At 39.0% G+C, this 15,998-nt stretch overlaps 1 protein-coding gene across 1 annotated transcript; it reads right to left on the bottom strand.

The window, feature by feature from the left end:
* Positions 1–12,624: 12,624 nt before the first annotated feature.
* LOC141900497 (dynein light chain Tctex-type 5-B-like) lies at positions 12,625–15,937 on the bottom strand. Its single transcript, XM_074787417.1, has 4 exons — positions 15,874–15,937; positions 14,779–14,948; positions 13,290–13,503; positions 12,625–13,039 (listed from the first exon to the last, which is right to left on the bottom strand). Exons 2-4 carry the CDS (start codon positions 14,925–14,927, stop codon positions 12,836–12,838), a joined length of 567 nt encoding a protein of 188 aa, XP_074643518.1. The 5' UTR covers positions 14,928–14,948; positions 15,874–15,937; the 3' UTR covers positions 12,625–12,835.
* Positions 15,938–15,998: the final 61 nt, after the last annotated feature.

The raw sequence follows: 15,998 nt of genomic DNA on the forward strand, positions 1-15,998 counted from the left end.
CATCGGTGAAAGAAAAGTTATACCAATTATATCCAGTCGTATTAATAATTCAGAATTATCGCTCGAAGTTTATCCAATTGACTAATTGCAATTAAAAATCAAATTCTACGGAGGTTGAACACTTTTGTTTCACCATATTCAGGGTGTGTTTCGAAAAGCCAAACCCAAGACCCCTTCTTATCAGTGGCAGTCATCTCCTTATTGACTCTTCCAACTATTTTATTGAATTCAATTCTTCTATTACCAGTGTTCGTCATAGCTGGAATCATAAGCCGCGATCACACGAGCATTTTTGGCCAGTGCCAAATTTGGCCCGGAACAACTGTTCACACGGGTGCCAAATGGGCCCGAGCCTGTTTGGCCCAGGCCGAATTTGGCCCGACCAAAAACGTTGGAGCAGGCCCAAGCCAAATTTTAGCACCAGACAAATGATTGCGTTTGAATTGCAACTGGCACCAGAAATGATCCACTTCGCTTTGTTCGAGCATTGTTTAGTATAGAGTGAATGGTTTGCATGTGAACCCGCTCTCTAATTAGGCACGGGCCAAATTTGGCCCGAGCCTGATCCGTGCCAATTTGGCGTGGGCCAATCGTCTCTGTGTGATCGCGGCTAAAGAGGGGTGACGTTCATTGTTAAGTGTATGATATTGTGGCTACTGAAGTAGCAAGGGTTTCGATCCCCAAAAAAATACAGAAAATCTAAAATAAATTTTGGTTTAATCTCATATTTTTCACATAAGCTGGATACATTTGAAACCAATTATCAGTTTTGATAGAACATTGACATCGACTCTGGTAGGGGCAGCAGATATTTCATAATGATTTTCGGGGGCGTGTTGGTAAAAATGAAAAAGGCGGCCGCTCTGTAAAACCTGTTGCGGAGAACACTGATAGCCCAGATTCCCCACTAAGTATCCGGTCAAGCCTGTGAGTCCCAATGCTACAGAGTAAGGTGGAGTTTACAGTAGTTAGTTATTCAAATTTTTCTCAATAACATTGGATAATTTGGAACTATCAAATTTGCTAGTTTTTCAACTATAAATAAAAGAAATATAAGTTTTGAATAATAGTTTTAACATCTAGATGTCACATTCTCAGAAATTAAGTGCGGCTCAGAACACAAGTCATTAAAGCGGCGTTCACACAATCACTAGTTAGACTGCTCCAAATGGGTCTGTACATGAAACGGGCCTAATTTGGAACGGACCAAATCAGAGTGCACGTTCGCACACGGCTTGCGGAATTGGCTACAGATAAGCCGCTTTCACACGACAACTAGTTAGACCGGTCTAAATGGGTCCGTACCTAGTCTAGTCCAAATTTAGACCGGAAATTTTGGTGAGCATTCAAACGGCTTGTCACCGGCCCACCGGATGTCACCATCCTGCTAAATAATTAACTGGGCCTGGATGAAGTCTTCCTTCCAGATACCAAGTGGAGCAAGACATTCTTCATTTGACCAATTCGATCCTCTGTCAAGTTTAGACATTTTTCGATTTTATTCTATCATCCTGAAACTAACTGTCGTTTTAACACGATTCAAAACATGGAAGTAAAATGGATGATAATCGCGACATACGAAAATGAGCATTTCTTACGCTCCAAACATTTCCATGGTATAGGGAGGAAAATACAGCACTTAGAAATAAGCACATAAACGGTAATAAAAGCATTTTACATTTGCCCACACACATAGATTCAGACCAGTCCAAATTTGGACCGGACCTGGTTCGTTCTTTTAGACGGGTAAAATAACCGTTCCAAATTAGACAGGTCTAGTTCACGGTATTTTTGCCCGTGTGAACGCTTGGTCCGGTCTAAATTCGACCGGACCAAATTAAAACCGGTCTAAATTTCATTGTGTAAACGCACCTATAGTTATCACTGGCCCCGCAACATGTCACCACGAAATTTATGTCTAGATGATAGATTCATGAGTCCCTCAGTCATTTAATATTTTCACAAAAATATTCATGAATTTCTGTCAGCACTGACGACAACACCGTGTTATACATTACACACATCAAACCGGTACCCACGTAAAGAGCGAAGGTGTAACTAAATCGAATATATGGATCTTATCGAAAATCAATGGCAAACTATATCTAAAATTAAATCGCGAATGAAAAAAAATCTGGCAACGCCTGCGGCAATGCGGTGTCGTCGTTTTAACTAAGTGGAACAGCTCTCACCTAAAAGCATAATCCGTTTGTTAATAATATCCTCCGATAATTGCCTAAAAGTAATCCACAAATATATATGTATCTATATACGGCGGTGAAAACGACGTGACAACCGCGAGCATCAATTGTTGCCGCCCGTTCTGAACAACATCACACGAAGCGACGACTTGCAACCGATCTCAAATTTACACGGCGTTGTGTTGCTAGGGGTGACTAAATCACCAATTACGTGAGACAGTTTTGAATTTTTCGATATTATATAGGAGCGTTTACCAATATTTAAAGTACCCACGAGTAGTTACATATTATCTATGTTTTTCGCCAATGGTTGTCACATTTAAGTATCGGTAGCTCTCGTCGTACACTTTAACGGGAATAGTTTCTCTGAGAATACAAATACACAGGTACCGTGGTAGTATCATATTCTATCCAGCTTATAGTTGATGAGCTAGCCTGATTTCAATTACCTTATTTAGTACGAAAGGTTTGAAAATCTTAGTCAGGTCTATCCGCCACAGTATTAAAGGAAATGTATTTCTTTTGTGTATTCTTGCCTAAGGCGTTCAGGACTAGGGGTTTTAAAAAGACCCCAAAAAACTTTTACACACTTTTGAACGCAAGTCTTAAGTTCACATCAAAGAAAATGTATTGCATTTCTTGTGTGGCATTTGGGTACCACGAGGTCTTGAAAAACATATTCATATGAAAAAGAAAGCTCTCTCTAGAAAACTTTATAAGTTGATAACCAAAATCTATTATTTCAGAATCTAAGATGGCCACCAGTCAGCCATCTAGGATGACATCATTATCTAGTCTGGTCATCAATGATACACCATTCTATTTTACGTTCTCATGTGAAAAATAAAAGCTTTATATGGAATTACAGATGAGTTGATAGCCAAAATGGGCATTTTCAGATTCCAATTGGGATTCTATGGTCATATACTCAATATATCTGAATTTGAAGACGATCAAGCTAAAATTGTGGTCTGTAGAGTGTTCACAAGAAACCTGACATACAGACACACGCACACATGCCAGACCATCACTAAAACCATGGGCCCGATTTTAGATTGGTATTATCCTTAACCCAGGGGTTAACTCTTGTGAAAATGAATTGAGTTAGCCCCTGGGTGAATGTTAATACTAGTCTATAAAACCGAGCCCAGTCACAGCATAAGCCCGAATGGCCTTCAGCCAAGCGGTTTAAAAGAAGAACTTGATATTTTGTCATTTCATAGTTTAAACGAGGATTTTGATTGTTTTGTATGTGTGTTCTATACACCGATGGATTGGAAGGACAAACTTGCAGGTATTACATTAAGATGAAGTTAAATCCTAAAGTAACATTTTAATAGCAGTTCATAAAACAGGCTACAGGTAGTGATGAAAAGTGCCATTAACGTCAGGAACAACCTCTGTCAAACGACTTATTGGCGCGATATTGAAAACTTTCCGCGTTTGTTTTTTCTTGTGGATTAATAAATGTATCCAACTAAACAAAAGTTGAGCGAATGACAATTTCATCAGCGGTGTCAGTCGTTTATTACGAGAGAGCGTATTAGGCATCGTATATTGAGATGTTTCAGCATATGGCGCTGTAGTCAAAACAAACATACCTAACCAGTTGGATACGTATTTTCCTTTAATCTAATGTGAACCAGTATTTTGAATAAAGGCCGTCTTTAAATAATAATTGGCCTATATACACGGCAGGCCTACACCCGGTATAGCAACACAAAATAGGAAAAAGAAATGTGCAACAACTTTTCATTTTTCTTTACAAACTTGACACATTTTTTGATAAAGTCCTAGACATAGAACATAAGCGAACACTCTTCAAAGTAGATGAACCACGATTATTAACCATATGGCTGAGTTGAATATGAAATATATGAATAGTCCTACCATCCAAAATTAGATTTCATTCCGTTATGAAGTAATGATATACACGGGAGGGATAGGGGTTACGAGGCATGACTTCCAGGTTGCGACATACATAAGGCTGTGTGGATGACCCTGCCCATCAGATTCTGTCTAGGTTCTTGTTGGAATAGAAAAAGACACGGAAACATCCATGGCTTATGTATGGTGCTCAGCTAACTGAGTATATCAGTACCTGTGCATGTTTAGGATTTGACCAATCACTCGGATTGACTTGGTGTGGAAATGGTAGTTGAACGAACTAAGCGCCGGGCAGACATGTCAGGCCTTCTTTCAAAAACACATGCATCCCAAAATTCTCTACCCAAAGTCCAAAATCAATGAAAGCCCATTAGTGTGCTGCACAAAAAGCCTTTACAGCTCAGTTCAGGTCATCAATTCATTCATTTGTTCGTGAGATTTTTTTTCGTGAAAATCACGATGGAATCATTTTTACACATTCTTATGTGGGCAGCTGTAAAGGAAAGTCAAAGATGATTGTCACAACGGTCTCTTAGGGTTATGGAGGTTGGTCATCGTTTTTGCGAAAAACTCATCAAATAGTACTAATGGAAACGCTTGTGTAACCATAGTTACTCCAGTATGGCTATCCATTATCATCTTGTAAATAGAGGTGCAATGAAAGTGTAATAAGAGTGATGATAGTGATAGGCTTCATCAATACGCCATGTCTATTCTTCCTCGAGACACACACCGCCATTATCACTTGTAGTCTATTAATGTATTTCGATTAGAAATTCATCCCTATAGCTTATAGATACGAGCAAACAAAAGATACAAGATCCTACAAACTGAATCCCGAATCAATCGTAGTAGTAGTTTCTTTTCAACAAAAACAATTTAAAAGCGTTCATCTAAGAATTTTAGATGAAGTAAGTAAAACATTCATTAAAGAGGTTATTTTTACTAAGCTACAGCCACCCGGTAGAGCACCCAGTTCCACAGTTCTGAGTACAAATTTGGATGGAATGGAAATGTGCAAAAAAATCTAAACCTGAACTACGTAACAATATTTGCATAAATGATTATAAAACAACTATAGTCAGTATTCATTCCATATTTCACAGGAATATTCATCGATAGGACACAAATGAATATTGATAGTAGGACACAAAATCAATAGATATCCTTGATTCGAAAAGTTGGTTTTCAGCAGGAAATCGATGCTAGATTTCTAATCTAGGCTACCTGGCATCGTAATTCTCTTGAATTTAATTTGAATGATGAATTAATTGAAATGAACTGAAAAGATTAATTAATTGCCAGATTTTCTTATGACGGGCTAAAATTCGAGACGAAATTTAACTGAATTGACTGAGGTATGTCCAAACTGAGTACACGTCCAACTGCTAAACCACTGCAAGGTCTTCCAGGGCAAGATCCGAGGGTCTAACCAGATATCTTTACGGCAAAAACTGATAAGAAAAAGGCATTTTGTTAGGACCCTTTCGACTTTTCTCCTGAATTTCATGTAAAATTGTTCTTTTCGAAAGTGCCTTTATATGATTAGTACGCCAGATTTTTAGTATCTTTAAGAAAAGACCCCCTCTCCCAAATCTGCCTCAATTTTTCTGACGTGATAAGAATTGCATCTGTCATCACTTAAGTGTCAACACTAGCTTTCAGGCTTTTGTAGGTATTCACCGTTCACACACCACGCCTAGTCTTTGGTGTAAGCGCGGTAGGAAGACTAATTAACGATGATTACAGTACGTAAGCAACTGTCAGTAAAATTAGACTAACAATGCGCTCGGAGAATGCGCGATTAAAATTTGAATACATTCCCATCTTTTCACACGCAAAATAACGCGGCCCCGCTCGATCATAATAATCAATCACCGAAATCATAACGTTCATCAGCGTGTAATCTATCAGCGACCGCGACAAAATTGAAAGCCTACGATTATAATCAAATTACAACGATTCATCAAATGATTCGTATCAGTATTTCATCTCAAAAATATCCAGTCATTGTTGCTCAATATATAGCCATAATCATGCTAAAATAAAATGATTGTGGCTCTTGTTTCTCCCAATCGGCCAGGTCACTTCTGTAAACTGCAATAAAATTTGTAATCAGTTCATTTATAGCTGCCGAGTCTGTTATGGCTAGCTTAATCATGATTTAAAAAAAGTAATTCATAGGGTAGATAGGCGACCGGCCCGGTCACCTCTGAAGCTCAGTAGAAATGAGAAATAAAGCACAAATATCTTATCAAGCCCATCTAGAAATGAATTTACTCAATGGTACCATGTTTTACGTAGGTTCTTCAAAATACCCTGTATGTGGTAGGACGGTTCCGCCCGGATCTGAATAGTCATTCTCTGTGTGTCTGTTTATCTGCAGTAGGGTTGGTGCTGCCTGGTGGCGCCATCTGTTTGTGTGTTGCTGTGTTCATTCCCCTTCCGGGTCGAATGAGGTAGCATTTAATGTAAATATATTCTGCAAATTTGTCGAATTTACGCGTTCGTTTTTGTCTTACTGCAGGTTGTTTGGAGCGGACCTTTGAACCGACCTTAGTCTTCGCGGATTGTGCGTCGGAATCGGATTTGCCAGATCGAAGTGCGGCTCCTTCGAAAGGGAGCTAGTTTACCCCTCTACGTCTATGTTCCGTGTTAATAAGAGGAATAGTTCTTCCCCTCTGCAGAATTAGAGTTATGACATGTATAATGTGAATATGACGCAAGCCATGTTTCCGGAACAACTAGGCAGCAAAGGAGGAGTTAGGCAACCTTAAATCTATTTTTGCTGCTAATGGCTACGGGGAATATATCGAATGAGATGGCTGAGAAACCATTTCCTTTTTCATGTGAACAACCGAGAATCCTAAACAAGATCAGCTATTATTAGCCACATCAAGAAAAGCCTATTTATTTATAAACATGTCGCAGAGTTTTTCAATGATATCTTGCGGCTATGAAAAATGTGCACAAATATGCTACGCCAAACTGAAATAGGGATGTCGCATATTTGCAACTGCAAACTGGAGTAGAGAGGGTTACATTAGCCTCAAATAAGTTGGTCCTGTTGGGCCTAATCAGGATCAATTGGAACCAATGAAATTCATCCAAATTTATACGAAATACAAACATACAGGCCTAGGCTATTATTTCACATGGCCAAAATCTAAATTATGACGGTGGATCACAAATAACGTCCAAATTAAGCAGGGTCTCTAATAGGCTAAAGAAAAGACCTTCAAAATTCATATTTCGCCAACCTTTACACGACTAGAAGATAGGATAACATCAAGCAGGGGTGGATCTAGCTTTTGGGAAAAGGGGAGTCGCACATGGAATATTGGGTCACTACTGACATGCATTTGAGGCCCGTAATGACAACGCAGCCATCATCAGACTAAAATGGAGATAGTGTGTCCTCCCAAAGAAACTTTTGAAAAATCAGAGACGCCTAGGTACATTCTGAGCACTTTTCTGGTTGAAATATGGAATGAAATATGCTCACAATTTCACCATTTTCTAAATAAATCTTGGGGAGATAATTCCAAGGTTACTTGGTCGAAAAAAGGGGTCCCGCGATTCCTACACACCCCCTGACACATTTTTACTATTGCGGCACACAAGTCGTAATAGTCTGAATTAGCCAATTAGATTCATAATCAGGCTAGATTACAACATCACCCTCTCTATCATCACTACCAGTATCCATCAGTTACCGACCCTACTTAGTTATAGGCTTTGGCACTATTCAACCTAAACTGACTAGGTTTACCTTTGTGATGGTACTGCACACAGTAATCTGAATGGTTGTCACTGGAAATATCCAATCATGAAAGTAAACAGTTCAGCTATAAGGGCTATCATTAGGCTAGTACGATAAGCCCCTCTATGTCTAAGCTTAAAAGATCGAGCGTAGCCTACAAAAGCTTTTGTTCTTAACGATAGAGTATGTTACATAAATACATAATAATCATTCTTAAGAAATTTTAGCTGTAATGAGTGATGGATTACTGAAATATAGGTGATTGGAAAGTGTCAATTTGAAGGAATTCTCACATCGCATAGTTAGTCTGACACACATGTAGATGGCGCTGATGATGACACAATAGGGGCTTCATGCTGAATTCAAGCCAGTGCAAATTTCTAGTTTCATGTTGATATACATGGTATTTAAAGTTTTAGTTAACCCTGTTTATTTTATATTACCGGCTTAAATGCGTAGTACATTCATCAGCATGTGGTTTATGTCTCTTAGAGGCGTGGGAAACACTACTGATCATCTTAGTAGTCGTGTTTACCTTGCCGGTTACCGCGCTGTACTGCGCCGATTGGAGGTAAAAAAATTGTGTCTTATCTAGATTATATCTAAATGATTAACAGTTCTGATGAAAATAATGATAATACCAATGTTTAATCGTGAATTCAGATGACATCCAACTAGGAAAAAAAACTGATAAAACTTACACTGACAATGCCGAAATGCGTGCACCGCACATTCACTGTAGCCCGCATTACATCACAGGCATAGCAAGTAGTCAGTGAGTGTTCAAAAAATTAGTGCACCTGTTATTCATTTTTCAAACTCATAGTAGGCCTACCCACTATCTGTTTTTGGTCTTTAGACCTCTTCTGGCAATGTTTAAATGCAACTGGTTATTCTGTCTAATGTCTATTTATTAATGGATGAGAATGTAAAAATTCAAGAAATTTCACAAAATGGAGGATTTTCTCTCTCATTCAACTGGACTTAAGGAGTCTTTTTGCCAATCCATCTAATTGGTACAGAACTGGAAATATATCGGATATTCAGTTGTTGTCCGCGACTTTTGGCATTCTGTTAAGACATAAATGAGGTATGTATCCCAAAAAGTAAGCAAAATATCCCAGAAAAACAGGTCTCATCCATTAATAAATAGACATTAGGCCTATTATTGCGTTAAGGACAAGGTCACTTGTGTGGCGCTAATCTTATCAAAAGAATACTGTTATGGTTCGGTTAGGTACATAAACCATTTAGGGACACGTAAAAACTGCAGTTGCGTCGGAAAAATTCTGCTAGCACTAACCTGTCAAATTTTTAATTTTTTGTTTCGTTTCGTGGTGGTGCCTTTTTTTCGGCTTTTTGTCCCTGCTACGATCCTGTTTGTTAATAGCCAGGCCTAAGTCATTAAACGTGCATAATAAGGCCGTGTGGTATTATTCATCAATCCATTTTTGATACGGAATATAACTTAGTTTCACTAATTGATTTAACAACGTCAACGACCACAACAACAACGTCAACGACAACGTCGCCAATCAAGTCAACCCCGCCGATCTTTTCTTAAACCTTTTCTTGCTAATTCTAGAAATGTCACGTGCTAATATCCTGCTCACGAAGATATCCTTCGCCAGAATCGACCAAAATTAGTCCATAAGATGATGCTTGTGACTACACACGCGAAATATCGGTAAAGTTTCCAGCAGTCATCGATGAATCGTACGCGCGGTTAGCCTGTAGTAAGCAGGAGGCCGCCATATTTAAACAACGAGCACTTGTCCATCCGTTGCCAGGGAGGTTCAGCCAATTTAGGTTCGAATCCTCTAAATGATACCTCGAAACTGCAGCTATATCAGATATTGAATATACTTCTCTTTTTCAATGCTTGTGTAAGATCACTCATGATAAGTAGGAATTATAAGTGCAGAATCTAAATTTAGACAAACTAAGTTTAATTGAATCTTAGTGAAGGTTCCTTTGGTTAAAAACGACCGTAAGATACCACCCGCGAATGCGCGAATTGCGGAACAGGCCTCTGTCGTGTGAGACTACGGACGGCCTATATGCAAAATCAATGATCTATCATCATCCATTTATGAAAATAAATATATCTTCATTGTTTGTCAGGACCCGAACCGAATATATACCTTTGGGTATTCCAAAACCATGGTCACGGAGGGTCCCTGTGTCTGTGACTTGAATATGTTAGTTTTTAGTACCTAGCCGTGGTACGGAACCGTAACAACGACTGGTATTCAGACTATGAATATGTATGTAGGCTTAAGGCGCGTTCACACGACGAAATTTAGACCGGTCTAACTTTGGTCCGGTCCAATTTAGACCGGACCAAGTGTTCACACGGGCAAAAATACCGTTCCAAATTAGACCGGTCTAGTTTAGACCGGTCTAATTTGGCACGGTCGTAAAGAGCGAACCAGGTCCGGACCAAATTTTGGACCGGTCTAAATATGCGTGTGTGTGGACAGAAACTGGTACCAGGTCCGGTCTAAATCGTAATTCTGAATCTCTGCGGTAGATGTCGCAACCTCTGCGGTTGAGTGTGAGTCCAGTTTATTAAGTTTTAAATGCTTTTATTACCGTTTATGTAATCATTTTCAAGTACTCTTTTTCCTCCCTATTCAATGGAAATGTTTGCAGCGTAATTCGTATTCGTATATCGCGATCATCATCCGTTTTACTGCCGTGCTTTGAACCGTGTTTAAACGACATTAAGAGTTTCAGCATGATAGAATAAAATCGATTTCGCAAAAATGGATAAACCTGACAGACGATCGAATTGGTCAAATGAAGAATGTCTTGCTCTTCTTGGAATATGGAAGCAAGACTTCACCCAGGCGCAATTAATCATTTAGCAGATGGTGACATCTTGTGGGCCCGGTGACAAGCGATTTTATCACCGCGTGTCAAAACGCCGTGTGAACGCTCACCAAAATTTGGTCCGGTCCAGGTACGGACCCATTTAGACCGGTCTAACTAGTTGTCGTGTGAACGCGGCTTTAATCTTGGAGTAATCATTTGTCAAATGATTACTCCAAGGCTTAATATAGCAGAAACGGATCCTTTCCCCTCACGCGCGCGAGAAGCGACTGTAGTACATTCATTGTCGACGATTGATCTTGACTTTCAGGGCCGGATTCGACCCTAGAATATTCACCATGGTTGCTCGGACTGGAAACCATTCCTATCCGATGTGAAGATAGAATTTTCGTTAAATGATTTGTAGTCAAATGAATTTTCAATTTAAAACGATCAAAGTCCAAATAGTGGAACGGTTCAGTTGCGTGAAAAAATTGAGAAAACATAACTTGCGGTGAAATACCACTCAAAAGGCAAAATGGATTTTCATCTCAAATGATCATGCATTCACGCCAACTGCAAGCGTGACTTAGTATTCAAGGTCCCTTGGCAATTTCGTGGAATAATATAATCCAGCCAGTGAATTTATGGGCCAAGGGTAGAATTTTATATTTTCTGATCTGTAAGAACCCTGTTCGTCGGAAACACTCAAACCGGTCGTGCGTTGAGCGTATACGTAACCTCAAACTTCGTCCGGTAAGTCCACAAAAACGACACTTTTTTGTCAGTCTTCCCGATCTTATATTACCTCGCTTGGCCAGTCCGTGTGAACTTCACTCAACTCAGCCTTATCGATGACCATTGAATTACGGAGAAATTCCTTAAGATACAAATTCAAACGGCTGTCTTTTTCAGGGATTGTAAAATATGTTTTCATTAAATCGATCACGCAGAGGTTTATTTCCAGATAGAAAAAATACACAAATTCCAAAATACACAAATCTCCCCTTTCGCTACTCGTGGAAAGTGCCTCTTCTTTATAATCATTACCCTTTTCATCGGGTGCTACCCCTCAATATAAGCTCTGGATCCGCCCCTTGACTTGACTAAATACTTCGGGAAATCAGAAAAAAATGCAGAATGGCTTACTTTCGAATGGGGGTGCTGGGGCCCTCCCACAAAAAAAAATTTTGAAAATTCAATCGCCGGAGATGCGTTTTGGCCGGGGCCAATCGATCTGAATATCCAACTATGCCACATTTTGCCTATTTTCATTATCTATCTCGACTATTTACATCTGACTTCCTAATTCGCACTGCGACCCACTTGTCATCGTCAAGAAAATTTACTTTATTCATGACTTGAAGTGAACTGATATTAATCTCCAGTGTAGAGTTAACAAATAAAAACCCACAGTAGTACCGGTACTTTATTCATAATTCATTTATTTCAAGTCTGTATAATCCATCATAGATTACATTGAGATAACATTATACGCATCATGTAATAAGAAAGAAAAGGAAACAGTCGGTGATACCGGTTAATGTCAGTAACTTCCCGCTACGTGCGCGAGAAGGCCAATTTTCGCGAATCTAGTTCCCTATCGTATGTTGGCTGATTCGGGCCACACCGAGATTTTCGATCTCGAAAAATCTAAAAACAAACTTGACAGTGAGCAAACAAATATCAACGCGAGAAAAGAAATTTCTGCGCGAGAAAACAGAAATATATTGTTTTCTCGCCCGAAATATTTGTTTTCTCGCGTTAATTTTTGTTTTGGCGGTGCGAGAAAATAAACTTCTTTTGGCGACCCCACTAAAACAAATATCAACGCAGGGAAGTGTGATGAGACACTTCCCTGATCAACGCAAGAAAACAAATATTTAGCGCAAGAAAACAAACTATCTTGTTTTCTATCGGGTAGTTATAATTTACAACAGTTCAATATGATTTGGCGAGTAAGTACATGTATAAAACTATTTCCAACCCGATACTTTTTGACTCTAATTAAATCTTTGATCCAAACTACAAGAAACTCCAACTCCATCTAATAAAATCACTTTTCAAGCATCAGAACTCCTGATTCCGTGGAAATGTCTGGAAAAAACCCCATAACAAAGAGCTGCCAAAATAGCGATCTATTTGCATGTAACGAGCGACGCGGGGATTTTTAGTCCATGTAAATTCCGTAAACTGTTCCGACTGCAAACAAATCTTTGTTTTTAAAGTCACTGGTGGCGCTAGTGTCGACACTGGCGTCCCATAAGCACCTACTGCTCAGGAGTAGCCCCTGTTGCTTTTGTTGTCCGATGTTTACTAAACAAATTATCTTGTAACGCGGTATCCGCAGATCTTTCACCTTTCCTTTGATCACCTGTAAATATATAAACCAAACAAGTCAACGCAAAATTATGTAGGTCACCGATTTTTCTTGTATTGAAGGAAATTCGAGATTTCCCTGATGACGGCCTGGCCATTTCATTATTTCAGCGACTTCAGTCAATTCGATTGACTCGATATATATTTCAACCATGAACCATTTTGAATTCGGTGCAAGTTCGTACATATTTCAAGGTCATGTAAAATTTTCATTGTCAATCTGGTTTAGTGTGTAGTAAATGCACCTCTGAAATCGTTTTACTCATTAATTTGCACATTTCCGGCTCGTAAGTTTCGTGGGCTAGATAGTTTTCCAGCGTTTCCTTGATCATCTCGGTTACCGCCTGCTGGGGAAACGATTTGTTTGGTTTCAGCTGATAGGTGTTCTCTAATCTCACATGCGGGCCGTGCATCCCAATCTCAGACGGCTCGTCCGCGTAGGATATCGTGCTCATAGATCTAAGAAAAATCGAAAAATATCGATCAATTAAAAACAAAAACTAGGAGTATATAATGCCAATACCGAGAAGTCGGAGCCACCTGACAAAAAATCAATTTAACTCGTCAAATCACGGACTCTAAAACGAATCGTTTTTTAGTCCACGGTTAAAATGTAACCATTATTGGTGTGTCCAAGGGTACGGACATCGCCGCCCTATATCGAGGTGAACTTTTGGAAATTCCAGATGAGCTTTTCCAAAGAAAACACTAATTCACATTTCATATACGCAATTTTTCCAAGCAGAATGTCTAGCTTGGATTTTCAAATATTTTGTGGAGGGCTTCGTTTATCAGAATATAGAAATATGACCTATACAGAAAAAAATGAGTATGGTTATTTCCCGTGTAATACATTCATACATTTAATGTAAACGCTCAGTCCTCAGATAATCACGTTTTTCATGTGTGTGCACGGATGTTACCTGATTTCAACTCGGGCTTATCCTGTATAATGTATACTTTAGGGGAAGAATTGGAATTATTCGAACAAAATGTTGCGATAGAAATATCCAATATGGCATGCTACCGGAATTGGAACTCATACAAAATTCATTCGGAGGCGTGATTATTTCCGCAAATTGTCGCGATTTTCAGATCTGCGCCATAACAACGGTTGGAAGCGTCAATAATTGATGCATCCGATGAACGAATGATAAATATCAACCGACGTACACGGCCGAATGATCGTCTGTCAATACCTGTTTTCCAATAATCAGTTAAGCCTAAAGACGTCAATGAATCATTTAGAATACTCCAATTTGAGCAGGGTGAACCTGCTAAGATCAGTATTCCATCTATAGAAACCGGTGGTCAACTTGTTGAGCGATTTAGGGTTCTGAATAGGAAATGTTGAAATGGAAATATTTGGAAGAAATTCACCGATTTGACCGTCGCGATTTTGTAAACTAGGTTGTGTTTCTCGGGCGCTATTCAAATATATATGATGTTTGAATGAATGTAAAAATCAAACTGGTCTTAAAATTATAATTTATAAAAATGTTTCATCTCTTCATACCATTCATTTTTCACCTCCGGTTATATGGTATATGTTGTAACGTTGTATGATCTCTTATTACACAAAAGCGTTTTTTCGAAGCACATCTTTCAACTATCATCGTGAAGTGTTTTCTTCTGTTAAGGGTTTACCGTTAATACGAAAAAAATCCAAAAGGCATATAACGCATCAATCCGAAGGATTGGATCATTTATATGACGCTTTGGTGTGATTCTTACCCGCGTTTCGCGAGGGTAGCTCTCCGCTCGCTGCCGGCAGAAGCCATCGACATCACACTGAATCGCTTCTTCAGAAGACTAGAGGCCCGATCCCGCGCCACGACATCTGAGCTGCTCGGCTCCCTGGACATACGACGCCGGTCTGACATTGTTTTTTTTTCTGAGATTTCCTAAAAAAGAATATGTTAATACATCGGTCGAAATAAATCAATTCTTTACGTTATAAATTTCCTAGTCGGAAAAGATTATTCACCTGAATAGGAATGTGCTTTCAAACGCTTCGACCGATTGCAGTTCTTTTTTTGCAGAACGGGGTCGAGAATGTGCGCCTTTAATACGAAAAAGTAGGTACAATTTGAAAGACTGATCAAATTATTCAGTCAATTATACGTCATCAATTACTCTTTCTGTCTATTTGTATGCCATGGGAAAAACGTGGCGAAATCGTCCAGACAGAACGAGATCTAACTACTAGCTGAATGCATATGATTCACAGCATTGCTTAGCTTTACACGTTAATTGAGGAAAAATCTTAGAATTTTGACTTAATTTTCCCTCGTATAATACAAAGTTAGCACAAACTTGAAGTAGGCCCTTAGTTAGTTTGACAAACAAGGTTAAACTGTAAAAATTGTACATGTATTTCTATTCTTCCTGACCTACCCGCAAGACCTACCTACTTATAAGGAATAACTATGCAGTAGAAAATGAAGAAGGAATTGCCTCTAGGAATTACAGTTTGAACAAATACCACATTCCTGAGACAGGCGTCCATTTGCATTATATACGATATTTTAGAATTCCTTTTATAGTCTATGTTTAGCCTCATTAATTTGATCCCGACTAGAAATGGGACCTCTATTTAAAGGCAGGATCTTTTTGTATCGAAAAAATACGAAAATCAATAGCTGATAATTTTCCATTCGTTCACTAAAAATGATTGAATTTTTTAGAACCATCGTCAAGAATGTAGTAAAATAGTATATACGTAGCAAAACACGATACAAAATCGGGATATAAAATCAGAAAATAACTATACATCTGCAGCCATTGACAAAAATCGAAAAGATGGCTTTCCGAAAATAAGATACTCACCGATCGATGTAATACACTTTCTCCGGCGGATGTGACACAAAAGAAAGCGTTTTATCAAGTGTCTCGGTCTCTTCCTAATAACACGCGACGGGCGAGAGATAAATGTATGGATTTCGCCGCCGTTT

Source organism: Tubulanus polymorphus, chromosome 2, assembly GCF_964204645.1.
Source record: "Tubulanus polymorphus chromosome 2, tnTubPoly1.2, whole genome shotgun sequence".
Classification (NCBI taxonomy): domain Eukaryota; kingdom Metazoa; phylum Nemertea; class Palaeonemertea; order Tubulaniformes; family Tubulanidae; genus Tubulanus; species Tubulanus polymorphus.

Coding starts and splice junctions, on each gene's coding strand:
- LOC141900497 (XM_074787417.1), bottom strand. CDS start 14,927: ATGTCAGACCGGCGTCGTATGTCCAGGGAGCCGAGCAGCTCAGATGTC. Junction 13,504..14,778: donor GCTACCCTCGCGAAACGCGG/GTAAGAATCACA, acceptor GATTTTTCTTAG/ATCTATGAGCACGATATCCT. Junction 13,040..13,289: donor TGAGTAAAACGATTTCAGAG/GTGCATTTACTA, acceptor ATATATTTACAG/GTGATCAAAGGAAAGGTGAA.